Source organism: Schistocerca nitens, chromosome 1, assembly GCF_023898315.1.
Source record: "Schistocerca nitens isolate TAMUIC-IGC-003100 chromosome 1, iqSchNite1.1, whole genome shotgun sequence".
Lineage (NCBI taxonomy): Eukaryota > Metazoa > Arthropoda > Insecta > Orthoptera > Acrididae > Schistocerca > Schistocerca nitens.
This window is the reverse complement of record NC_064614.1, coordinates 933,259,320-933,286,963: the sequence shown is the minus strand read 5'-3', so window position 1 is coordinate 933,286,963 and position 27,644 is coordinate 933,259,320. Positions and strand designations below refer to the sequence as shown.

At 42.8% G+C, this 27,644-nt stretch overlaps 1 protein-coding gene across 1 annotated transcript in view; it reads left to right on the top strand.

Moving 5' to 3' along the window:
- LOC126237349 (enhancer of split M1 protein) overlaps nucleotides 1–26,873 on the top strand; it is a 77,996-nt gene extending 51,123 nt beyond the window's left edge. The window contains exons 2-3 of the mRNA XM_049947419.1: nucleotides 20,495–20,659; nucleotides 26,624–26,873. Coding sequence (XP_049803376.1) covers nucleotides 20,495–20,659; nucleotides 26,624–26,730 — 272 coding nt within the window. The 3' untranslated portion in view covers nucleotides 26,731–26,873. The remainder of the gene's footprint in view (nucleotides 1–20,494; nucleotides 20,660–26,623) is intronic.
- Nucleotides 26,874–27,644: the final 771 nt, after the last annotated feature.

Sequence of the window (27,644 nt, the reverse complement as noted above, 5' to 3'; positions counted from 1 at the left end):
TAACATAGAAACCAAATATGCTGGAATAGCATGGAATGTGATCTGGAAAAACATCAGTAGTGATGTTCTTTCGTCTGACGTGAGAACAGCGTGGTACAAGGTAGTCAATAATATCATCAGCACTAATGAGCGTCTCTTTGCCATCGGTTTAAGTGACACAAACCTCTGCAGCAAATGCAACCTCGTTGATAGTGTGCCTCATCGTTACACTTGTGGAGATCGGATTATCAACTGGAGGTGGACCAGGGAGAAAATTGCTCAAATAACAAGAACTTCAGCAAACAATGTACCGACTAACATTTTCTTCAGACCAGAGGAAAGTTACTACCCTCAGGCAAAAAATAACGCAGTGATTTGGTTAATGGGCAAATATACAAGTTATGTTTTTAACAATATTGGGAGCGATGAACATATTGAATACAAGATGTATATGGAAAATGAATTCGAGAAAATACTCAAATATCAGAATCACAATAAGAAATATGGTAACATGCTCCGAATTGTCTTCAACCGAATGGGTATAGGTTAGGAACTGGATTCCTAGTAGAGAGGGAATGGATTGGGTCACGTTCCCGACCCTAACATCACCTGCAAGTCACACATGAAAAATAAATCAGCAGTACAGCAGATACAAGAATATGGCGAGAAACATCTGGTGTCTGATATAAAGGAAGATCTTGAACTCCCTATAGATGCGTTTAGAACCCTGGAACTGACAAAATAACAAGGCAGTGAAATATCTTGCGATGTCGCTGTTCAGGACTTCTCTTCTGTCCATGTAATTTACCCTGGAAGGAACACACATCAAGGATTTACTGAATGATTAATTTTGGTCTGGGAAATGATGATGAGGAACCGGCTGCAGAAGAAGAAAATGTGCATGCTGATCTGCCACCAGTTGAAGGTGACAGTGAAGGTGCTAAATTGTGCTACTGCTAAAGACTCATTTTTTGAATGCTGTAATTTATGACTGCAATTATCTGTCACCTTATTTATGTCATTTCATTGTAGCCATTTTTGTTACTGTTTTTGGTGAATAAAAAAAAAACATATGGGACGATAATTCACTAGTCCGGCAGCTTTCAGTCTGTGACGTATGGAGTGGAATGACATAGAATGTTGCAGGGGGTCTTTTATTTGTTCTCCAATTGAAAGTACAGACGTGCAGGGGTTAAGATTTGCACGGTGCACAATACGGTGATCCTGCCCTGTGGTGGTCAGGCGTGGTCCACCGGAACCTTCAAGACCAGTAAGCTTGACCTCGCACTCCCATGCAGCCCGACATTGGGCACTGTCGCATCCGAATGTATCACAAATCCGGATATTGCATGATTCGACCAGATCACCATATGCGTTCCTACAATAAGAACCCTTCCAAACCGTCTGGTGCTGATAAGGAATACACTGTGTCTCCGTGTGCTTCACAACAATCACTCAACACCTGACGCTGTTCAGGCCCCTTATATACCCTAACAGATCTGGTAACAACACTAAACACGAGCAACACTAATGCATTATTTTGGCTGCTCTGCCTGTCACACAGAATTGTAGCTCAAATGATTTACATACCCGCCGGTGGTGTGTGCATGTACGAAGTTACATTGCCATCCGACCATGTCTTCTGGTTGCATCACTTTCTCGGTGTAGCGGTGTAAATGACTCTCAATCGTAAGTACCGTGAGCGACCGGAACAAGCTTGTTTCCAAACAAGACGTATAACGCACACCGTCCAAATTTGCCGGCCGCGGTGGTCTAGCGGTTCTAGGCGCTCAGTCCGGAACCGCGCGACTGCTACGGTCGCAGGTTCAAATCCTGCCTCGGACATGGATGTGTGTGACGTCCTTAGGTTAGTTAGGTTTAAGTAGTTCTAAGTTCTAGGGGACTGATGACCACAGATGTTAAGTCCCATAGTGCTCACAGCCATTTGAACCGTCCAAATTTGCACTGTCACGCAGCTTTTTCAGTGCAACAGAGACAGAGAGTGGCAAGAAATGTAACGAAATGCAGTTCTCCTGCAACGAGCCTCCGGAACTGTGGATCCACTGTGCCAAAATACTCAGAGAATTTCCGTCAACGACTTTTGAAATTTTGTCGGTGGATTTCTGATTCATATTGTGTATCATATGTAAAAATCAGTGTTTCTGGTATCGAATGTTCGATATATCAAAAATAGAGACTCTTATGTGAAAAATAGTTGTTAGATTCGGAATAGGAAATTTATTATTTACATTTGTTCTGTGGAAAGTTTCTTATTGATGATTTACACATAGGTTTTCCAGCAAATTTGTTTAATTTTTAAAAAAGTTGAGATTTTGATTGTTATTAAATCACAGAACATTTATATATATGTTTGAGTCTAATGAAATTTTATTAAGTGGGGACGTCGATGAAAAACATACACTATTTCAAAACTGCACCAAATCCACAATTTTGGAGATATGGCAATGAAATTTTGTACCATGCTTTAAATGAAAGTAACACATTTACAAATAAAATTCTTTGATTATGTATATTCAACTTTTTTTAATGAAATTTGAAGTTTTATTTTCAAAAAATAATGTATGTTCCTTTTTCTCAGAAAATATTCAAGAAATATCTACAAAAGTTTCACTGTTTCATCTCTTCATACATTGTAAGCTCCTCTCATGAAGTTTTTGGAATAGGTCAAATAGGAGAATTTTCATAATGTTTTAATTATATTTCCACAAGTACAATTTTAAATTCATACAAAATTCCAAGCACTTTGCCCCATATCTCAGCCTGTAATCAGAATTTCAAAATCTGCTATTGAGACAACGTTTATTAAGTTTACAGAAATATGTGTACAAAATTTCATAATTCTAGCATTCATAGAATCTGAGGAAAAGGTACATAAACTTTAAAAAACAAACTTTTCAGGAAATGCAATTTAAAGTTCAACCTAACTTTTTTCCTTATGTCACTTCTTCAGAAGGCACCACATTCGTGTTCTGGGTCGTCTTTCCCTTCAAGGCTTCTCTTTTGATCTCTTGTTGTCCGTCTTCTTTCCTTTACCAGGTCTTCAATTGACTTTTCAGCTGCAGATACGTGCTGTAAATCTATTTTTCTCAGGATGTCATGAGTAAAATTTCCTATGTTGAAGCCCATTCATTCATTCTAATACCTACATCCTCCCGAAGTTCCTATCTTTAAAGACACTAACTACATCATAAGTTGCAATTCTGTAGCAGATGCAAATGTGTTTTTAGGGAATCGTTTCCATATGAGTGAATTTAGAGACTCATTTGGATTTGGGGTTTTGCCATGAACACACTTTTTGAGAAGTGCAGGATCAGCCAAAGATGATCCATAAAACCAAAGAGTATGTATCACCACCTTCTAGATGTATCCCCCACGTTTGGTTGAAGGTAATACACAGAATCGTTGTTCATTGAGCTGGTATTGAAGTGCTGCTTCAAAACGTGGGCGTGGCAGGGAGGCCGCGCCACACTTTTAATTAATTTTCAGGCACTTCGTATGCGATTTCGACATTGAAACTTAAGGAACTTATTGTCCATGAATTGTACTAACAAATAAAAAATAAATCAAAAATTGACATTTTTGGTCAATTTCATCAACGTCCCCCCGTAATAAAGGTACAAGAAAGAAAATATTTCTCCGAACTTGACAGAAAGGAAGGGTCGGTTGATAGATTACATCTTCTGAGTCAGAAGGTAATTTACTGTGTTCCGCCGCCGGCCGCTGTGGCCGTGCGGTTCTAGGCGCTTCAGTCTGGAACCGCGCGACCGCTACGGTCTCAGGTTCGAATCCTGCCTCGGGCATGGTTGTGTATGATGTCCTTAGGTTAGTTAGGTTTAAGTAGTTCTAAGTTCTAGGGGACTGATGACCTCAGATGTTAAGTCCTATAGTGCTCAGAGCCATTTGAACCATTTTTTGTGTTCCGCCAAACAGCATATCCAGCAACGATACACTGCGGTCTATGATGCACTTTGTTTTCCTACGCATCAACGTGTTTATTGTATAGTTTGTAAGTATCACAAAAGATGCTACCTACACAGATACACACACAAACGCTTATGATTTTTCGAGATTAATGGCACATGATAACGATGGTTCGCTATAGTTTAGTAGAGACCTATAATTCAATTACGCTCCACCAACTGATGATACGATATAAAAACTAACGTTTAATAATGTAATGCAATATTACTCACGGCAGTCCTGTCTTCCTTTATCAGACTTTTTCGTAGTGTATGAAGCTTCTGACTGAAGTAACGGGAAAAACAGGTTTGTGCAATTCTCAGAGGCCACAGAGCTCAACATTAGCTCAAGGCGCACGCACAGAAATTAACTGCACGCTGTCTGTATGTCAGCATATGGCAGTGACGACACATGGCGTATTGCGTACGGACTACCACTTCCATCAAGCACCACCAAGTACCGCTGCTGACGGGTTTCGCAACGAAGAGGCGTAAAGGTAAATATCACGGCACTTCCAAACGAATACTTCCAGACAAGCTGACATATGTACTGACTCCTTATATGGTGCTCCCCGTTATTTGTTGTCACGTCATTCAAGGAACGTAATCTGAGTACTTGCAAAAATTAATGCTCTTTATTTCCTTTCTTTATTGTTCATTACAATTATGCAGTTTACGTGGCGCACTGTCATAGTGGCGTAGCTCTGAATAGTTTGCACCCTTAATGCTATTACAGACCCTACATTTCTAAACACATAATTTAAATTTTTAGCAGAAGGTGACTTTTTTGCTTGTCCTGGTTCATTGTCACTGATAACTCAAAAATACTCTCAGCACAGAGAACGAGAAGAAACTTAGTATTGTTGATATTGAGAAAAGTTTTAGTATTAATCTCTTTTCGTTATTCTAACAGCAGTTACCGTTACAACGTTTTCGTTTGAGTACCAGTTTCTCATAATGTCTAGTTGCTTTTAGACTTATCGGGAAGAGCTCACAAAAACAGAAAATAAAAAACGTCTTGAAGGAGGGATGGTTAGATTTTAACGTCCCGCCGGCGATGAGGTCAGTGGAGACGGGGCATGAGCTAGTAGGGAGCATGAGGAAAAAAAAGGACGTGGCATCCTGGCTGGCATTCACCTTAAGGTATTTCGGAGGAATCATGGAAAAATAAAATCTAGGTAGATGGACGCAGATATCAACCACAGTCCTGGGTTTGCTGCGCCAAGACGCGCAGGAATAAGCGACAAGCTGCAGGGACCGAAGACTGGACTGACGTTGCCCTCCGCGTTAGGCTATCTTATGCAAGTCTCTTCATATCAGCATGACTTCTGCAGCCTACAATTGTTCCTGACCCTCACCCCCGCTGCTGCCCCACCCCCCACACCCTCCCCCCAGCGTCACTCTACACACACAGTCTCAGACTTTATCATATCGACTTATCCCTTCTCTTGCGCACGACGCACTTTCTTCTTCAGTGCGACGCAGTACCTCTTCGTCAGTTACTCGACATACCCAAGCTTCTCATCTCGGGTTGTCTCTAACGCTTATTGTCCATGTTTGATTTCCATTTAATATTACACTCTAGACGAATACTTTCAGAAACGACATTCCAAAACATTCGTATTCAGTGCTAATGTATTCCTCTTCCTCAGAGACACTTTTCTTGTAGCTGCATGTCAGTATTTTATATTCTTTTTACTTCGAATATTTTTGCTTCTAAAATAGCAACACTCTTTTTGGTGGTTTATTTTCTAACCTATTACCCTCACCTGATTTATTTCGACTACACGCTGATATACTAGATTTGTTTTCGTTGTATGTTCATTTTACATATGACCACTGTTCAACCTCTGTCCATTCCATTCAAATGATCTTCGAAATCCTTAGCCGTCTCTGGCATGATTGCAGTATCACTGGCAAAATCTTGAATATCTTCCTACGTCTCCCTGAATTTGCATTTCGTTCCAAAATTTCTCTAGGCTTCCTCTACTATTTGCTCTAAACATACTCACAGACGAAACAACGGCCGCCCGGAGTGGCCGTGCGGTTCTAGGCGCTACAGTCTGGAACCGAGCGACGGCTACGGTTGCAGGTCGGAATCCTGCCTCGGGCATGGATGTGTGTGATGTCCTTAGGTTACTTAGGTTTAATTAATTCTAAGTTCTAGGCGACTGATGACCTCAGAAGTTAAGTCGCATAGTGATCAAAGCCATTTGAACGAAACAACGTGTGGGACGGGCCTCAATCCTATCAAACAACTTTCGCAACTGCTGCCTCACTTTCATGGCCTTTGACTTTAGTTAGAGCGGTTTGGTTCCGTACACGTTGTAGATAATTGTATTTTAACCCGACGACTCCAGAATTTTAAAGATGGTATCCCGATTAACATTCAAAGAAGCGTTTTCTAAACCTAGAAATGGTACAAATGTGGTTTTGTTTTTCTTCAGCATGCCTTCTAAGATCAATCGTGGGGTCAGTGTTGCCTCTCATTTTCCAACGTCTCCGAGACACATAAAGATCCTCCTCTCGGTCGGCTTCTACCAATCGCTCCATCCTATGTAAATGTATCCATGGAACACTATAAAACCTAGCATAATTAATTGTCAGCCTGGATATAACCACTAGCTATCAACGAAACACTTGATTGTGGCTCTTGATTCTGACAGTCGCTATACGATTCATTTCGTTTAACTGTCCATGAGCATTACTGTATACGCTATCTTCAGACAGAAACGCGAGTAACTGCCAGTAACATCTCGCCGCGCCCTGAAACTCAAGTCAGCTTCCACAGTCGTACTGTGATGACTGGGTGTTGTGTGATGTCCTTAGGTTAGTTAGGTTTAAGTAGTTCTAAGTTCTAGGGGACTGATGACCATAGATGTTAAGTCCCATAGTGCTCAGAGCCATTTGAACCACAGTCGTACTAGAGGCACTTGTCAATAAACACGCGTTTGGCGACGGATTAGCGGCAGCCGTAACAGCAGCTTTCACACGGCTGCGCAATGAACTGCACCTCTGTAGGCCTTCAGTTCGATACGAACACGAGCGATCGTTCGCCGTAGAAACCGTGTTTTAAAAGGACAAAGAAGCATATCAGCCATATAGAATACTTCTGAGAGTTCTGACAGATATGGGATCTAGTTACGGGGAGATACAACGGAAGACTCCAGTCTTTCTGGAGTCAGGATTTAAGATCTGTCCGTTGCTTTTCGAAGGCAGGAACAGAGATAGCGAGCAGTATCATAGTTCCGAAAGAGATAAACCTCACTTGATTTGTCACGGGACATCGACGCCACTGAAAGGCTTTTTACTAGATTGTGTGTGGTGTGCTAAAACTTTGTTTGCCTCCAGGACAGCCGTCGGCATTCTACGCCGTTATCCTGTAAGTTGGAAAGCGTGCTACAAACAGCGTGCAGAATGGCCTGTAGGTGGCAGCACAGTGCAGATGCACACATACCGTCGCAGTATAAAGATGGCCGCCCCACTTGCGACTTGCACCAGGGAAGAACAGCGTTCTCTTATTCGGTTTTTGCGTAGTGAAGGTGTGAAACCTATTGAAATTCATCGACGAATGAAGGTTCAGTACGGTGATGCATGTTTGTCACAGCAGCAAGTCTGCAAATGGAGTAGGAAGTTCGCAAATGGTGTGACTTCAGTGGGAGATGCTCCTCGTCCAGGTCAGGCACAACGAGTTGTGACTCCACAGAACATCGCAGCAGTTGAAGCCAAAGTGAAGGAAAACCGCCGAGTGACACTGAATGACACTGCATCATGTTTACAGATTAGTCATGGGTCAGCACACCACATTGTGCACGATGTGCTCCAGTTTCACAAGGTGTCTGCAAGATGGGTGCCACGGCAGCTGACTCCTCAAATGAGAGAACGACGTATAGATACTTGTGAAGAACTTCTTCGGCGCTTTGAACGAGAAGGTGATGGCTTCCTTGCAAGAATCGTTACTGGGGACGAAACTTGGGTTCACTTTCCCCAACCGGAAACAAAGAGAGCGAGCAAGGAATGGTGCCATTTCTCATCACCAAAACCAAAGAAGTTTCGAACAGAACCATCAGTAGGGAAGGTTATGCTGACTCTCTTTTGGGACGAAAAAGGCGTCATTTTGGAGCATTACGTGCCTAGAGGGACCACTGTCACCAGTGCATCAAACACAGATCTCCTGAAAAATCATCTGCGGTCTGCAATCAAATCAGAGCCACGTGGATTGCTGTCAGCAGGTGTCCTTTTGCACCTTGACAATGCTTGGCCCCAAACTGCCCGTACAACAGTTGCAACAATCACAGACCTACATTTTGAGGCCGGCCGAAGTGGCCGTGCGGTTAAAGGCGCTGCAGTCTGGAACCGCAAGACCGCTACGGTCGCAGGTTCGAATCCTGCCTCGGGCATGGATGTTTGTGATGTCCTTACGTTAGTTAGGTTTAACTAGTTCTAAGTTCTAGGGGACTAATGACCTCAGCAGTTGAGTCCCATAGTGCTCAGAGCCATTTGAACCATTTTTACATTTTGAGTGTTTTCCTCATCCACCATACGCACCAGACCTTGTCCCAAGTGATTTCCGTATGTTTGGACTACTCAAAGACGCAATGGGAGGTTCAAATGGTTCAGATGGCTCTGAGCTCTATGGGAGTTAACTTCTGAGGTCATCAGTCCCCTAGAACTTAGAACTCCTTAAACCTAACCTAAGGACATCACACACATCCATGCCCGAGGCAAGATTCAAACCTGCGACCGTAGCGGTCGCGCGGTTCCAGACTGTAGCGCCTAGAACCGCTCGGCCATCCCAGCCGGCCGCAATGGGAGGAAAGAAGTTCCGTTCTGATGAAGAGGTATGCCACGCGGTGCATGAGTGATTGTGCTGACTATCAAAAGAATTTTTTTCAAAAGGAATTTATGCTCTTTGTAAGCGCTGGAGAACTTGCATTGAGCGTGGGGGAGATTATGTTGAAAAGTGATACAGCTTTGTACCACGTCTGCACGATAAATAAAAAGTTTAGGTTTTCATTTGACTCACCCACGTACACCTAAAATTTTTTTAAAATATTTTCCTGATTTTTATTTTTGTGTTATAGATTGGCATGTCAAGGCAGAAAACAACTGAGCTAATTATGTGAGATATTGAAACTGAAATCTTTACGTCTTTAACTAGCATCCTTAATCACAACACAATAAAACAGAGTTATTGGAGGTGACATTCTTGCGCAGATCGACAAGTACTCTAGAAGAAATCCCATAAAATGACCTAGTCACTACACGGAATAAGTGTCGCGGGGTATGGAACCTTTTCCTCTTTATTTCAATACCAAGGCATTATTACACTTTCGTACCAGTTATCACTGGCCGTTGTTCAGTGCCATTTCCGTTGCGGGGATTTTCAAGAATTTCCGCTGCCAACTACAACTGACTAATGCAGGTGAATACGTCAGAAATACACAAACCTCATAAAGAGTCAGGATTTACTCTTCCTCTTTTTTTATTTGTAACAACCATACGTCGTGCGTAATATTCGCATTCAACACTTGATTGTTTAACTTGCGACCATTATATTAATACTGAGCACATCTTTATCACCGCTATTTAGCCTCTAGTAGCTCTGTATTAAGTTCTGAACTCTGATATTCTGATGATGGGCTATGCCTGAAATGCGCAAAAAGAAAAAAAAAACGGGAAAAAATAAAAACAAAAAATTAAGAAATTCGCTCTCGTTATTGTTGGCCAGAGAGCGGTGATAAGGATACGCTCAACAGCTGATTATATTTTAGAGGATGTACACAACTGTTTCCTATGTTCTGAGTGTTTAGGACGAGAGGATTCACTGGTCTTCCCTTATTACATTCAAATGATGATACAGAAAACAAACTTGCGACATGACACATAAATCACCTTTATTCCAACAAACGGTGTGATACGTAATGGGTTCTGCTCACAGAGGAGCTCGCCAGGCTGAGACACGCGTCCGCGCTGGCTGTGAACTCTCGGAACTACCAGACTGTCCTGAACAAAGGGACACATGGAAACAGACAACAAATACAGTTGCAGGACTTCTGTCAGGGAGAACCCTGTGCTGGAGCGGCAAAAGTGAGTGTGAGAGCTCAACAGTGGATCGTTCTTTCTCATCGACAACGGTGCCTTTAGAAAGAAGAAAGGGTCATTACAAACGGAGCACAACCACAAATAGGACAGGAGTGGGGAAAGGAACTGACCATGTTCCTTTTCCAAAGGAACTGTCCCATCGTCCATCTCAGTCTAGTTGATCAATGCGATCTGAACCCCGCAGACGTGAGTCCAGTGGTTCAACAAATGCGCCGCCTCGCTCCGGTACCGAGCCTGCAGTTTTGTTGTTTTGTTTTCTCCACCGCTGATATAGTAATAGTGGGAGCCATCACTGCAAAACTCTGATGTCTTCTGGTTTCTTCCGACTCCGCCCTGAATGAAGTCAAGACATTCGGAGAGTAGCGTGAAATAATAGGCGACCCATTGATGCTGTATTCTTGTGGCTGAATATCGGATGCAATTCCCTTGAATAGTTCAGTTGGTGTCGTAACGACTACAAATAGTTTGCTTATCCATTATTCACAAAAATGGATTAATACTTTCTTGATAATCTCGTTACAGTCTTAATGGTGAAACAAATTGTATTCACATGTGACAAGATTAATAGTTGTGTTTTGAAACAGGATGAGACTTCGTACTTTGAATGACAACCCCACTGATGAATGTTGCGTGAAAAATACACTGACGGAAAAAAAATCACAGCACCAAAAAGTAATCAATGTAGAGCAATGTAATTTTGGGAATACATTTGTCTAGGTAACATACACTACTGGCCATAAAAATTGCTACACCAAGAAGAAATGCAGATGATAAACGGGTATTCATTGGACAAATATATTATACTCAAACTGACATGTGATTACATTTTCACGCATTTCGGGTGCATAGATTCTGAGAAATCAGTTCCCAGAACAACCACCTATGGCAGTAATAATGGCCTTGATACGCCTGGGCATTGAGACAAACACATCTTGGATGGCGTGTACAGGTACAGCTGCCCATGCATCTTCAACACGATACCACAGTTCAGTGACTGGCATATTGTGACGAGTCAGCTGCTCGGGCACCATTGACCAGACGTTTTCATTGGTGAGAGATCTGGGGAATGTGCTGGTCAGGGCAGCAGTAGAAGATTTTCTGTATCGAGAAACGTCCGTACAGGATCTGCAACATGCGTTCGTGCGTTATCCTGCTGAAATGTAGGGTTTCGCATGGATCGAATGAAATGTAGAGCCACAGGTCGTAACACATCTGAAATGTAGCGTCCACTATTCAAAGTGCCGTCAATGCAAACAAGAGGTGACCGAGACGTGTAACAAATGGCACGCCGGGTGATAAGCCAGTATGGCAATGACGAATACACGCTTCCAATGTGCATTCACCGCGATGTCGCCAAGCAAGGATGCCACCATCATGATGCTGTAAACAGAACCTGGATTCATCCGAAAAAAATGACGTTTTGCCATTCGTGCACCCAGGTTCGTCGTTCAGTACATCATCGCAGGCGCTCCTGACTGTGATGCAGCGTCAAGGGTAACCGAAGCCACGGTCTCCGAGCTGATAGTCCATGCTGCTGCAAACGTCGTCGAACTGTTCGTGCAGATGGTTGTTGTCTTGCAAACGTCCCCATTTGTTGACTCAGGGATCGAGACGTGGCTGCACGATCCGTTAAAACCGTTCTGATAAGATGCCTGTCATTTCTACTGCTAGAGATACGAGGCCATTGGGATCCAGCACGGCGTTCCGTATTAACCTCCTGAATACACCGATTCCGTATTCTGCTAACAGTCATTGGATCTCGACCAACGCGAGCAGCAATGTCGCGATACGATAAACCGCAATCGCGTTAGGCTACAATCCGATCTTTATCAAAGTCGGTAACGTGATGGTACGCATTTCTCCTCCTCACACGAGGCATCACAACAACATTTCACCAGGCAACGCCGGTCAACTGCTGTTTGTGTATGAGAAATCGGTTGGAAACTTTCCTCATGTCAGCACGTTGTAGGTGTCGCGTTGTGTGAATGCTCTGAAAAGCTAATCATTTGCATATCACAGCATCTTCTTGCTGTCGGTTAAATTTCGCGTCTGTAGCACGTCATCTTCGTGGTGTAGCAATTTTAATGGCCAGTAGTGTATTTAACTGGTTAACATTGCAAGACCACAGATTAATGTAACAGCGAGGTAATCCATTGCAAATGTGAAATGGTGGTACATTAATAACCGGGACAATCGCGAAAATGTTAAACGTAAGCATTCAAACGTGCATGCATTGTGTTGTACAAGTGTCGGATGTTAGGCTGCGGGGTTGAGTTCCACGCCCTGGAATGCTGTTCGTGAATAGCAGCGCAACAGGTCGACTCACCGTGTTGACGTACACATTTGCAGTTAGGGTGCATTGGATAACCACGATAGTGCTCCCAGTGTCATAGGAAATCTCACCCCAGACTATGACTCCAGGTGCAGATCCAGCGTGACTAGCGTGCAGACAGGTTGTTTGCAGGCCCTCAAGTGGCCCCCTTCTCACCAACACACCGCCATTGGCATCGATACAGAATCAGAAAACGCAGCAGGCGTCCACCCTGCCCTCTAATGAGCTCTCGCTTGGCACCACTGAAGGCCCAAATGGCGGTGGTTTGGGGTCAGTGGAACGCACGCTACAGGGCGTCTGGGTCGGAGCTGCCCTTCAAGTAACCGATTTCTAACAGTTCGTTGTGTCAATGTGGTGTCAACTGCTGCTCAAATTGCTGCTGCAGAAGCAGTACGGTGCGGCAGAGCCATACGCCGAACACGATGTTCTGCCCTCTCTTTAGTTCCATGTGGCCGTCCAGAGCCCGGTCTTCTTGCGACAGTACATTTTCATGATCACCACTCCTACCAATCATATACAGTGGCTACATTCCTGCCAAATCTTTCTGTAGTATCGCAGAAGGAACGTCCAACTTCTCGTATCCCTACTACACGACCTCGTTCATAGAAATGTGTTGATAATGGCGTATCCGTTCCCTTAAGGGGCTCCGGAAAGGCTCAAAATCGTGAAAAGTTCAATTTTTACTTTTTTGCGTTTTCTGAATCTGCAGACTATTACCTTTTAATAGATATATAATTTATTCAATTCCGAAGACTACAACTATTTTTAAATTTTTTAAAAATGTTTTCTACATGGGCGTGACCCACTATGGCGCTGTTAAACTGCTGTCAAATGGTGGTATTATTAACGTCCGTGTTCATCAGGTACATTTTAGTGATGTGAGATAAAGTATGTGTTGTGGCTAACCTGTGATGGTTCAATATATATCGCTGGTGTGGTTGTCGATTGTTTCATGTTTATTTACTCTGTCGTTATCTCGAAAATATTCGTAATTAATTCTGTTTCTTGAGTCTCTGTTTTGTTGAAGTATAATAATGAGTAAAAGTAAAGTTATTAGAAATCCTCTGAAGGCTTTTAACAAAAGGAGAAATGTTGGAAAGCCAAAGGTATGTGTTATTACTGTAAACAATAAAAACGATGAAAATCCCCAACATAGCTTGTGTCCCAAAGAAGAAGACAGTTGGTGTAAATATGACAAAGGATTGCTAACTGGTGAAGTGTACACTCATAAGCATAGTCTGCCTCATGCAATAATGGAGGTGATAAAACCTATTTTCAGAGACTTAGCAGCACCTGAACTGTTGAAAAAGTGTATTCACGGAAAAACTCAAAACCCCAATGAAAGTGTAAATAGTGTTATATGGTCGAGAATCCCCAAGACGGTATTTGTTGGAATAGAAACACTTCACTTTGGTGTGTATGATGCTGTTGCGACTTTCAATGATGGCAACATTGTAAGGTGCAAGGTATTTAGAAATATGGGAATTAAGATAGGTTTTAACATGGTACGAGCGATGCTTGCTTTAGACAAGGAACGCCTTCGGGCTGCAGACAGGGCTGTAAAGAGTCTAGAAATACAAGCAAGAGTAAACAGGAGGAGGAACAAGAGGAAGCTGGAGGAGGAGTTTGCAGAGGATGAAGATAATCCATCCTATGGACCTGGAATGCACTAAAAAGTTAATCCAATCTTTGTCGCTCGATTCCCAAAACTTTTATTTTCTCATACTAATTACATGTTTTCTAAAGATCTTCCAAACATATTTGTTTCAAACTTTCAGTAAATGTTACACAGTACCTTCTGCATAATTTAACACAGCCTTTTTCCAAAAAAATGTATATTTTTGAATATATAAATAAAAAATTGCAAAAAATGTTGTGAATTTTCATTACAATTGAAAAAAATCATCTTTAATAACTGAACTAAAATTTTGTAAAATCCCTGTGTTAAGTTGTAGCCCATATTCCAATAAATTATCTGTAAAAAGTTCAACTTCCTACCTCAAATACTTTGTGAGGAAAGATGTAATTTATAAGCGTTATTTTAACATTGCAAGTATAGGGCGTTCCGGAGCCCCTTAAAGGATTTCTTTGTAACACCCCACCCGTCACTTATCTGGTTTTCGTGTGTGTTCACCCCAGGCAATTGACTAACAGGTCAACAGAGAGTGCAAAACTGCCGCAATGTCGGATAACGCAAAGAAAGTAATAAGGCCCTGTGACTCCTGATTGAACTGCGGTGGCAGTGTTGACGTTAATTGATTCAGAATTGATCCCTTTTAATTAAAAAGGGGTGCACATTGATGTTATATTCAGCTATTGAACACCAGATGAAAATGTTGAGCATAAAATTAATTAATAAAGTGACTTGGGATTTCAACTACTTGATTAAAACAGATGCAGTCGATTAGCACAGATTTATTTCAACTCACGACCTTCAATCATCACATTACATGACTCTCCTAACAGGCAGTGGTAATAAATTGCGTTTGCGTGGGGTAAAGCGCGATAAATCAAAAGTTATTCCTATCGACTGACCCAGGCGTAATGCGAAGTGCGAGAAGAATTCTACAATACACGGCCCCTGGAACCTTCGAGGAAACTTTGCCGACGTGATCCAACAAATTAATCAGTGGCCGGAGCGGGCGCAATATCACCGAATTCAGCGTGACGGAGCGGCGTCGTTGTGTGGACGTCGGCCGACCTCGTGGTGCTGCAAGGCTGTTCTCGTCTATTCACTCCAAGCTATCTTGCTCAGTACATAGCTGAACCAAAGTTCCTATCTCCAAGCTCAGTCGTTCCCTTTGCTAAGTCCTAAACTGCAGAGATGCTCACTCTTTCTCAGGCAAGCTGAGTAAAGAACGCCACGTCCGCACTCTAGGCAACCTGGGAACGGAAGACCTCTACGGGGACTTCTCCCAGTCCGCTCTTCACCTCCGTTTCCCCTCCAGCAAAATCACTTACGCCAATAGCAGCGCAAGTCGCGTTAATTGACTTCTAATCAAGCTGCGGGCCTACGGGGTATCGTCTCAGTTGTGCGACTGGATTCGTGATTTCCTGTCAGGAAGGTCGCAGTTCCTAGTAATAGACGGCAAATCATCGAGTAAAACTGAAGCGATACCAGGTGTTCCCCAGGGAAGCGTCCTGGGACCTCTGCTGTCCCTGATCTATATAAATGACCTGGGTGACAATCTGAGCAATTCTCTTAGGTTGTTCGTAGATGATGCTGTAATTTACCGTCTAGTAAGGTCATCTGAAGACCAGTATTAGTTTGCAAAGCGATTTAGAAAAGATTGCTGTATGGTGTGGCAGGTGTCAGTTGACGCTAAATAACGAAAAGTGTGAGGTGATCCACATGAGTTCCAAAAGAAATCCGTTGGAATTCGATTACTCGATAAATAGTAAAATTCTCAAGGCTGTCAATTCAACCAAGTATCTGGGTGTAAAAATTACGAACAACTTCAGTTGGAAAGACCACATAGACAATATTGTCGGGAAGGCGAGCCAAAGGTTGCGTTTCATTGGTAGATGCAACAAGTCCACTAAAGAGACAGCTTACACTACACTCGTTCGTCCTCTGTTAGAATATTGCTGCGCGGTGTGGGATCCTTACCAGGTGGGATTGACAGAGGACATCGAAAGGGTGCAAAAAAGGGCAGCTCGTTTTGTATTATCATGTAATAGGGGAGAGAGTGTGGCAGATATGATACGCGAGTTGGGATGGAAGTCATTAAAGCAAAGACGTTTTTCGTCGCGGCGCGATCTATTTACGAAATTTCAGTCACCAACATTGTCTTCCGAATGCGAAAATATTTTGTTGAGCCCAACCTACATAGGTAGGAATGATCATCAAAATAAAATAAGAGAAATCAGAGCTCGAACAGAAAGGTATAGGAGTTCGTTTTTCCCGCACGCTGTTCGGGAGTGGAATGGTAGAGAGATAGTATGATTGTGGTTTGATGAACCCTCTGCCAAGCACTTAAATGTGAATTGCAGAGTAATCATGTAGATGTAGATGTAGAATTATGCGTCGCGTCCCGGCGCCGACCAAAGCCTGATCTGGGAAGTGAACAAATTCCCATAAAATTTCCCTTCCTCTGTTTAGCTCCTCCCAGGCCACCCCTGAAGGTTAGCGTCTGCACAAACACCAATTTTTCCGGAATTCTGACTCCCAGGAGAGTACTTCAAATTCCTCGGTCCTACGTTCCCATCGTAGGCCGGCGTATTTCATTCTGTCGCTCTTCACCTGATTTACTTCAGACTCTGCAGACTGTGAATTCAGCGTGAAGTTGCTATAGTCACGAACACGCATATTTTGACCTCTGTTTACCGCTCCACTGTAGCTTTGCGCTGCTTTCTCACATGTTTCCCTGAAAACGGGACGACGGACATTTATCAACAGGCATACAAGTTGTCCGTCTGCTTCCCGGTACACCAGCATGGGGTCAAGGTCAACCACCCCATGCTGTCACTCATCTTAAGGCGGCTGGAGACCGCGCCGGGTTACCGCTTTCTCAGAGCTTGAGCCGCCCTAAGCTGCCTATTGTCGCTTCCCTTCGCCGTTCCCCAGCCGGCCACGGCCAACTCTCCAGTAAATCGACTCGTTTCCACAAAGTTTTCATGTCGTGTGAATTATTTTAAAACCATCACCTGACATTAATTATTCCAATACGTCCATACTATATCCTCTACAAGATGCGCTGTGCCTTGTCAGTCATTTTGTTCAGCCCTACTGTTCGCTCAACGTGACTTAGGTGATCTTTAATGACTTCATGTAAGAGGTGTAGATCTTGCCATCTTACATCTTATGCGACTCGTAGGAAATTTGGACAGATATCGTCTTTCAGATGTAAAAACACGCATTCCTACGTTCATTTATGTCGCACGACTTTCCTTGGTGCTGCGATTTGTCCTGTCAGTGTAGTTCGGGCGTGTTAGGCCTAAGTGTATGTGACGTTACTAAGTAGAGCTTCAGCGTCACAGGTTCGTTTGCCTCCAGAGGCAGACACTAAATAGTGACAGATGTCATGTCCATGAGCCGCATGGGGTAGACGTGCGGTCTAAGGCACCTTGTCGCGGCTCGCACGGCTGCTCCTGTCGCAGGTTCGAGTCTTGCCTCGGGCATGGGTGTGTGAGTGTGTGTTGTCTTTAGCGTAAGTTAGTTTAAGTTAAATTGTGTGTAAGTTTAGGGACCGATGACCTAAGCAGTTTGGTCCCATACGACTTACCACAAATTTCCTTTCATGTCCCCGAGAAAACAAAAAAGTTTTACAATCTTTGTGGACGTCAGTTATTTATGATCTTCCCTTTTTATCAGGAAAATAGGAGTGTAAACTTTTATGGCTCAAATGGCTCTGAGCACTATAGAACTTAACATCTGAGGTCATCAGTCCCCTAGAACTTAGAACTACTTAAGCCTAACTAACCTAAGGACATCACACACTTCTATGACCGAGGCAGGATTCGAACCCGCGACCGTAGCGGCCGCGCGGTTCCAGACTGAAGCGCCTAGAACCGCTCGGCCACTGCGACCGGCGTAAAATTTTATACTGTTTATATACAAAACAAATGTTTCAGTACCTGGTGCGGAGGATCGCAACGCACTCAAACTTGTATTACACGGCTGCTTAGCGAAAAATATTTGTTGCTTTCTAGATGGATCTACAGACCTCTGTTGTTCTTTTCGAGTAAATTTGGACTTAAATGTAATGGCGGGTTCAAGGTCAACATCGATATCGCGGCGCAACACCACTTGCGGGCAAAATGTGCCTGTGGCTCTCGTTGTCGGTACAAACAGAAGGTAGTGGATCAGTGTGACTTCAGGAGATGTGCTGGATGCCTCGCAGATGTGTGCGCGAACCGTACCATCAAATCAGTAAGTTCGGAAGGGGGTACATCATTGGCATGAGAGAATGTGACGTATCCATCAGGGAAACTGCTGTTCGTGTGCCACAAAGACTTTCGGCAGTGCAACGGGTGTGTGCAGAATTTTTCACGGAAGGCCACAGAACACGACGAGATGAGTCAGGTCGCATCACACAGACCACTCCCCCAGCCCCCTGGAGATGATCGACACCTCATCCGAATGGCATTGCAGGACGGATCTGTACCCTCCTGAGCTCTGGCGCAATAATGGAACAGTGCACACTATCAGGGGTGACAGTCTGTCGCCATTTACTATGGCATGGGTTAAGTGTGCGTCGTCCACTTCTCTACCTACTTTTGACGAAAGTGCAGAAACATGCAGACAGCGATGGTGTATGGAACGACGTCACTGGGGACAGGAACGGCATCAAATAGTGTTTTCGGACGAATCCAGGTTCTGTCTGCTTCAGGATGATGGGCGCATTTTGGTTCGGCGCAGACAGAGAGAGAGGTATAACAGTGATTGCATTCGCACAAGACATACAGCGCCAAGGCAACGCTTTATCATGTGGGGTGCTACTGGATACAACCAGAAATCACAGTTGGTACGTGTACAGGTCAATGAGACAGTTGTGACTACATGAATGACATCCTCCGACACGTAGGATACCCTTTTGACAACATCCCAAAGCCATTTTTCAATAAGACAATGCACTGCCACATGTTGCTACACGAAAACATGTCTCAAAAAATGGTTCTGAGCACTATGGGACTTAACATCTGTGGTCATCAGTCCCCTAGAACTTAGAACTACCTAAACCTAACTAACCTAAGGACATCACACACATCCATGCCCGAGGCAGGATTCGAACCTGCGACCGTAGCAGTCGCGCGGTTCCGGACTGCACGCCTAGAACCGCTAGACCACCGTGGCCGGCGAAACATGCCTTTTTGGTGTCACAGGATGTCAGCCTATTGGCCTGGCCCGCAAGATCACCAGAGTTGTCGCCAGTCGAAAATATGTGGGTTTTGGTGAAACGAGGAGTTCAGCGCTGTGACCCAGTGCCAGTGGGATGTTATCAGAAAGGGTATCATCCATGTCATTCACGTAGGTCACACAGGTCACAGTGGCCTGGACATGCACCAACTGTCATTTGTGGTTCAGTAGCACACCACACGATGAGGCATTGACGTGGCACTGTGTGTCCTGTGGGAATGCAATCACTGTGATACCGATACCTCTGTCTGCGCCGAACCAAAACGCGGCCATGATTTTCAAACAACCAGAACCTTCACTCGTCCTAAAACACTATTTGATGCCATTCCTGTTCCTAGTGACGTCGTTCCATACACCATTGCTGGTTAGCATGTTTCTGCACTTTAGTCAAAAGTAGGTAGAGAAGTGGACGACGCACACGTAACCCATGCCATAATAAATGGCGACGGGCTGTCACCCCTGATAGTGTGCACCGTCCCATTGTTGCGCCAGAGGCGAGAAGGGTACAGATCTGTCCTGCAATGCCATTCGGACAGGTGTCGATCTTCTCGGGGAGGCTAGGTGAGTGGTCTGGGTGGTGCGACCTGACCCACCTCGTCTTGTTCTGTGGCCTTCCGTGAAAAATTATGCACACACCCGTTGCACTGCCGAAACTTTTTGCCCCACACGAGTAGCAGTTTCCCTGATGGATGCGTCACATTCTCTCATGCCAAATTACTGATTTTTTTCGGTACTGTTCGCGCACACATCTGCGAGGCATCCAGCACGTCTGCTCAAGTCACACTGGGTCCTTTACCTTCGGTTTATAGTTACAACGAGAGCCGCAGGGACATTTTACCGGTAAGCGGTGTTGCGCCGCGATACCAATGTTGGCCTTGAACCAGTGGGCCAGCATGGCCCAAATGCCAATCATACTAATGTACAAGTTCTCTGAATATGTAGATCCTATCTCTAGTCGTTCAAGTGTTCTGTATTTTCTGAACATGAGTTTCTTATTAGATTTCACGATAAACTGCTCTGGGCACACTTAGCTAATATCCATTACATGTTCTGGCTTTCACTAAACTGATACTGAATTAATACGACTGTGTGTTTCACAGGACTGGACGTGCGTTTCATTAAAAAAAAAATAAAAAATTTAGGGGTGTGAGGAAGGGAGGGGGGGGGGCAGCTGGCCTTCTCTGCCCTCGCTGTGTACGCCCTTGTCCGTGTGTATGAGCGCTGACTCCTGTGTTGCAGCGGCGCTGCTAGCGGCGGCCCAGGCGCAGCAGCTGGAGTCGTGCCTGGACTTCTGCAAGAACGTCTACCGGCCGGTGTGCGCCGGAGACCCCGCGGGCGGGACCTTCACCAGGCAGTTCCGCAACTCCTGCGAGCTGCGCAGCTTCAACTGCCGGAACAAGACCAGTCAGTACTGCACCTAGCGGGCCTTACTGCCACAACCATTACTGCAGCACCTAGCACATAGTCCCAAGCCTTACTGCTCCAGTTGCTGCAGTAAGACCAGTTAGTACAACACCTACCACACAGTCCACAAACCGTGCTGCTTCAACTGCTGTAGTCAGACCACTAGTGTTATACCTGACACGTAATCTCCAAGCCCTACTTCTGAAAATGCTGCAATAATGACAATCAGTACAGCACCTAGCAAATACTCCAGTCTTACTGCTGCAACAAGATGAATTAGTACAGCACCTAGCAGATACTCCCCAAGACTTACAGCACAGAGGATAATAAAGAGCAAGTGAAACCGCCACAGGTGCTATGACAGGCTCCTTAAAATTAAAAACTAGCATTTCACACTTGTGACGAGAGCTACTATCCAAGATTTAACAAACATGTTGGAAGACGAATCCCTTTGCAACTGAGTCATATAACTGCGACCACCTGGTAGAACCCACTGAACTACAGCCATCAACGCATGTTGAAGAGAGACAGTAGTGATTCAGGCGCTTATAAGTCTCTTTGTCCGTGTGGAGTTGTCAGGCGGTGAATTCCACGACTTGAATGGTTCCGTGGACGTTCATTTCGGATGAACAGGGAAAGTTTAGACACGGGAAGGTATTTTTAGGTCTCGACTGGGCTGTTCAGACATTTCTAGATCTTAGGTAATCAGTATTATCTTGGCGAAATCAGGAAGTCTCTTGTATCGGTTGCTGAGCCTAATGAATACCGTGAAAACATTATCAGAGTTATAAATGAAAAATAAAATAGTGTGTATGTTTTATAGGATTAATTCCTTTAGCTAACAGGGTTTCGCCTTAGAAAACAATAGACAGACTTTAACTGACTGTCGTCGTCAAAGAAGTTACAATAATTGAAAAGCAACACAAGAAAGATGTTACTTATCTAGATTGAGATGGGAATCCGCAGTAAATGTAGTCTTTGAAAGTGCAGCGGTAATGCACAAGGGTAAAAAGTTGAACAGTAAATAAATATAAAGCGAGCAAACCACGAAAGACATTGACACTAAACTCGAGAAACACTGCATATACAGGGTGAAGCGAAATTCGCGCACTCGAGTTTCGCAGGGCGATAAAAAATGTCTCCCACAAAATTTCGTTCAGCGAGTACATCCGGCAGAAAAAGGACGTTAAAGAGTGGCAACCTGACAACACTGTAACCACTTGTGGGGTAACTACCTCTGTCAGCACATCTGAGTCGTGTTGTATAGTTGGTGCAATGGATAGAGTTTTGGGTTAGCATGCTGCAGATCGACGGTTCGATCCTGAGTTTAAATATATGTTTTTTATTTGATAAATGTAGTCCAGGTGTTACGGTACCTGGCCTCTTAATCGTCAATAGCGATTGCAGCGGGTCCTCTAAAACAATTCCACTTACTACAATCGTAGAAATGGAAGACTGCTCAGCTTTGAAAGAAGCCTTTTCCACGTCGTGGGCGTGAATTTATTTCCACCATTTCATCTGCTAGATGAGAAACCTGTTTTCTTTGTATCCTCCTCCAGTGGTCCTGTAGATTAGTACTAACTATTATTCCTGCCTCGTTATGGTCCATTACATTTCGTTAGAGCATTACATTTGCAGTAGGACTAGCAAAGTGCTTTGTGAACGATGTCCTAACTAGGTTACTATTTGTATCTGTTATCACCCTGGTCATACTAATTATGCCTTTTAACACTGAGTCTGGTAACTGCATGCTGTTTTGTACGTGTCTCAGTGCATTATTGTTATTATTATTCTATCCATGGGACTGTGGAAACATTACGTCTTTTACCATTAGGGAAAGAGTGTTATTCGAAACCAAACATTTCACAATTAGCAGTGTCGGGATGAATCATGCGAGTTAAGAGGAACAGCACGCAGGACTGACGGCATGTTTATACTGTGTGTGCTGTCCATCAGAAAGGGACTAGTTGTGAGCGGAGTAACGCGCCTGTGACATACTCCAATGTACATGCGCACACATATCGAATTTTCTCATTTTAAACCTCTAGACTAGTGTGGCAGACGTATGGCATACAAAAAAGATGAATATGTGAATATGCTCCTGGTCCTTGGTGCATCTGATAACTGGGCAGGTGTTACCACTCGTGAATATGCTGCTAGATATCCTCGTCGACGCCATCCAGATAAAAATGTATTTCGTCATCTGGAGCTGCGCCTTCGGGAATCAGATTCTCTCATTCCACCATCGCATGACGGAGGTCGTCCATGGACTCGCCATAGTCTAGCTACTGAGGAAGCTACTCTGGAAGTCATACACCAAGAACCTCAGCGAAGTACATGCAGGGTAGCAAGGCAGCTGCGTGTCTCGCAACGCACGGTCGTTAAAGAGCTGCACGAGTATGGGCTGCACCCCTATAGTTCTGCTTTCACGCAACACCTGCTTCCTGCAGATCGCCATCAGTGGATGCAATTCTGTGAATAGTTCCAACAACAACAGGAAGCCAGCGATGACTTCGTGAACACTTTAATGTGATCGGATGAAGCAGCAATCACTCGTGACGGTGTCTTCAATATGCACAATGCCCACTACTGATGTGATGTTACCCCGCATGTCACCCACAACCGTGGCTATCAAGTTCGCTTTGATATGAACGTCTGCGCCAGAATATTGGGCGACAGGTGTTTGGCCCCCTACATGTTGCCTGATCGGTTGACTGTATTCCTCTCAAACTATCTGCCTGATGCGCTGGAAGATGTTCCACTACATTTTCAAAATGGTTCAAATGGCTCTGAGCACTATGGGACTTAACATCTATGGTCATCAGTCCCATAGAGCTTAGAACTACTTAAACCTAAGTAACCTAAGGACAGCACACAACACCCAGCCATCACTACATGTTCGGCAGAGGAAATGGTTCCAACATGATGGTGCACTTTCACACTCTGGAGAGAACGTTTCCATGGAAATGGCTCGGACATGGAGGTTCAGCTGTATGGCCACCTTGTTCACCTGACCTAAATGCCCTGGACTTCTTCCTGTGGGGACACCTGAAGGAGTATGCGCACTCTACTCCGCCCCCGCCCGACGAATGTAGAAGAATTGACAGTGCGTGTTCATGTTGCTCTTGTTAATGTGGATGCAGCTCTGCTGTGGACGGTCCAGAGCTGTATGATGTGGCGGAGTGCGCAATGTTTGGACGTGAACGCAGGTCACTTTGAGCATTTGTTGTTCTGAGGACAACGTATTCTATTGTGAAGCTCATGCGATCATTAATATGGACACTATTATCGTCATTGGTTGCTAATGTGTGACATCTGAGCGCTCATATTACATGTAGTATATATGACAAGTAGATGTTGTGTTATTGTACTATGCTATCATATTTAGCATCTCGAAATTGCTATTGTTTTTGTAGTTATTCTGTCCTATGACAGGTTATTTGTTTCAACTGTCTACTTCTTATTTGTGTAACCACGTCTTTGTTATGTTCAGCGTTCTAAATGTTGTAAACTGATGATACACGTGACCGAAGAAATGGGTCATATTACATTATGAAATGTCAGAATGAAATTAGCAAATAAAAAAATGAGCCCCAACCCAGGATCTAACCCTGACCTCCTCCATAGTAACCCACAGCTCTGTCCACTGCGCCAACTATACAACACGACTGAGAAGTGCTGACTGAGAGGTAGTTAACATATATGTGATTACAGTGTTGCCACATTGCAAGTCTCTAACGTCCTTTTTCTGCCGGATGTACTCGCCGGACGAAATTTTTTCAGATACATTTTTTTATCGCTGGCATGTAAGTATGGTAGTCTCGCTGCAAAGCCCGAGTACGTGAATTTCACTTCACCCTTTATAACAATTTAAATAAATTAATAATCCCAATACAGTTAAATTAATACTTGATTAAGGTACTAAATAATGGCTTTAAGAGGTATTACATATACATAGAAAATCATACATAAACAGTGTGAAAGAAAGAATTGACAATTGTAATCATTGAATATGTGGAGAACATAGTCAACCAAAATAAAATAAAATAAATAATGACATGAAAACAGGTTAGCTAGATAAATTAATCCTGTATAATATAAACAATATTCTGTTTCTCATTTATGACTATGTTGATCTAGCACAAAGCGTCGGAAAAATCGTTTAACATTCACCGGAACGAAACGCTACCCTAACAGTCTTGTGTACTTATAGCAAGTGTTGCCTGTTGTCCGATATTTACCACTACCTACCCAGCATAACACAGAAATATGTCAGAGATTAGTGATCAGTAGTACACATTTGATGCTGTCAGCCACGCTCAATTACTTTCCGGTGATTCATTTCCTCACCATCTGTCTGCTCAAGAGTTTACTAAACTGATGTGACATGGGTCTACTTGTTCCATGATTTGTATAGAAAGTGAAAACGATCAGTCCTCATGAACATCAGTACCACATGGAGTTCTGCAGTTTTGATGATGGTTACTAACAATGGTGCCACTAATCCCCTCACTATACACTTTCGTTACAAAAAACGCGACAGGTTTAGCAAATTCGTCGTCCAGAAATACTACCACATTTGACACAAATTCCTTTTGAAAATCAGATGAGTTACTTCCTGTGTTTACGTCAGCAATGAGCGAACTACTTATTTCAAATACCCAAGTCATAGTAAACTTCATAATCGAAGACTTTCTTCATTAAAGTGCATACAGTTGAGGTGTAGTTCCTGCCTTAGGTTACTTTATTTTTTATGTACCCAACATTTAAGATGGCACCTTTTTCTTAATGGAACTATTTATTTCACTTTTCATTGATTATACCCTTGTGTGACTACCAACAAGATCACTTAATTATGTAAATCAGTTGTAGTGTTTACAGATGAGTCATTGTTGAATATTGTGGAAAATTTTTAATCTTTTTTATCATAATAGTACATCCTTTATATTTATAATTCCAATTATACGAGGCAGAAATTAGAAACAGATGGAAAATTTATCCATTTACGGTGTATCTGCAACAGTTTCTCTGTCCTTATATGAATGTTTCCATTCATTACATGCATTCAAATGGTTCAAATGGCTCTGAGCACTATGGGACTCAACTTCTGAGGTCATTAGTCCCCTAGAACTTAGAACTACTTAAATCTAACTAACCTAAGGACATCACTACTGATTCGAACCTGCGACCGTAGCGGTCTCGCAGTTCAGACTGCAGCGCCAGAACCGCACGGCCACTTCGGCCGGCTACATGCATTCATCTACACCAATAAAAACTTAGAGCACTATATACCAATGTCACATGGCAGACTGGTTTTACAACATGGATTCCTACTGAATTGTATTGAAATGTATAACATTTATGGCTTGTGAGCAAAAACTTATAAAGGAAGTGGAAGCAGTGAATAAATAATTGAACAGTGGGAGACAGAAAGAAGGAAAGTAATTTTGAGGTCAATAATACACCAAATGCTCTTGTTCCATTTCCTCAAACTTTTATAGCAACCAAGAAAATAACACCTGCACAATACTAAAACCTGTACCTTACATTAAGCAAAAGTCCCAGCGCCATTATTGTGACGATGTTAAACAAAAACTACATTTTCTCTACAGATAACGCTATGGATAATCAAGAAACTAATCATGCAAACAAGAGAAACCAAGCATTCACATTTTACATAAATTAGTCTTCTGTTGCCCAGAGTTGGGGAGCATGGAAAGAGCTAATTCTCTATGTCTTGTGTGGGAAGTAGGTTTTATTATATATCTATGACAGAATTTTTTTATATGCAAGTGTTTTATGGCAGTCAGACAAATAATATCAGTTTGAATGTATTCATGTGAATAAAATAATCATAAATATTCTCATTTAGTGTCATATTATATTACAAAATTTGGTAGGATGTAATTCTTCATTTAAGACAACTGTAAGACTGCTTATTTCTAGATATTTATTTTGTTGCAGGACTGAAAATTATTGCTGAAGGACGATGTAAAAGAGACAAGGGTACCAACAAGAACAACGAACAAAATGAACAAGCCTCGGCAATTGATACTGGGAGCAACAGATGAGGCAACTACACAACATTTGTTATTTCTACTTTATAATTTTTCTACTTTGAGACTTGTGATATTTTTTATAATGTTACCTCCAAAAATGTTAATAACACAGTATTATAATTGTAAATTTATTGAAATAAACTTATTACACTTAACACATTTTTATTCTACATCTCTCTTCAATAAAAATCTAGTTAGTTACCAAACACATTCCTATGAGCAAGGGTGCAATCACTTACAGATCTAATTTCACATGGTGAGCAGTTATTTTTATATGTAGATACTCAGAAATCAGTTACCTGATAGTGCCAAAGCTAATGTTACACTATTCAATTTCATCTCATGGTAGTCATTGCACACAATATACAACTAGTCTTTGAGTTGATATCAGTACCATGACAGTACCCTTACCTTCCCATTATGTTCTTCCTGCTTTCTCATATGTCTGCAAAACTGAGTCAGCACAGCTCCCTAAGAAGGATATATTGGACTCAGTGAGATTATAGGAAACCAACATTGTTCATTAGTGATCTTGTGCATACAAGTTTCTGATACTATGTGTTATTTTGTATACATATGTTATAAAATGGCAAATATCTGTTATTCATTTATGTTGCATTTTCCCCTACCCTTTTACTTTGTTTATCTAAGTTATACCTTAGATGTAGCAATATATGTGTAAGCTTTAAACAATAAATATGATTATTTAGTTATTATTGTTATGTACCAATCCTGTACTTTGAGTACTGTGCCTGAATGAATGCATATAGGGCTAATATGTAACTACTAGGAACTTGTTTCTTTTTCTGTTTTCCTTTTACTCTGATGACAGGACTGTAATGACATAACATGCTAGTGACATTCCGTATCCTAGCATTTGCACTCACATCATTTGACAGTAGTGAAGAGGAAATATTTTGTTTGTT